Here is a 616-nt window from a genome sequence, read left to right on the forward strand (position 1 = left end):
GGGCCGGCGGGCTGGGGTCCTCCGGGGTCCGGGGCCTTCTCCCGCAGCCGGGGCCCCCCGGCCCTGTACAATATAGATGCTCATGGAAAATGAAAAAAAGTTAAATGTTATGAGTTAATCTCTAAATATATGTACACAGCAATGTACACCTTTGAATAAATTAATACCAATTTGCATATTCTGGGAACCTTAAAGCTTATTTACACAAATTACCATTTATTTCATAAATATCTTTTTTCCCCTGGGGACTCAAGGCAGAAGCGCCACTCCCTCGGCGGGCCCAGGGGTGGGAGGGGCGCCAGTCTCGGGGGCAAGAGTGGGAGGGCTACGAGGACAGGTCCCCTCCCAGCTCGTCTACACTGACTTCCGTCTTCAGTGGCTCCAGCTTCCCCCACCCCCGTTTTCGCACGCGGTCCAGGCCCAAGGCCAGGGGCTCCGGGGCGCCCCCCGGAGCTCCCGCCCCTGGCCCCTGCACCTCCTGGCCGCCGCAGGGAGCGCCGGGCCCGAGCTGCGGCCTCCCCCGCAGCGCTGGACGGCCGGAGAGCCCCGTCGAGGCCGCCGAGACGCGGGAGCAGGCCGGGACCGCGCCCGGGGGCTACAGAGCGACCGTGTTCCC

The 616-nt window shown here is 62.5% G+C and overlaps 1 protein-coding gene across 1 annotated transcript in view; it reads right to left on the reverse strand.

Moving 5' to 3' along the window:
* TBX2 (T-box 2) overlaps positions 1-616 on the reverse strand; it is a gene marked incomplete at its 5' end in the record, with an annotated part of 9,032 nt that overhangs the window by 1,194 nt on the left and 7,222 nt on the right. The window contains one exon of the mRNA XM_021718946.1: positions 330-595. Within this exon, the coding sequence (XP_021574621.1) occupies positions 330-595 (266 nt within the window). The remainder of the gene's footprint in view (positions 1-329; positions 596-616) is intronic.

Source organism: Carlito syrichta, unplaced genomic scaffold, assembly GCF_000164805.1.
Source record: "Carlito syrichta isolate Samal-C Ts95f unplaced genomic scaffold, Tarsius_syrichta-2.0.1 Scaffold314028, whole genome shotgun sequence".
Taxonomy (NCBI): domain Eukaryota; kingdom Metazoa; phylum Chordata; class Mammalia; order Primates; family Tarsiidae; genus Carlito; species Carlito syrichta.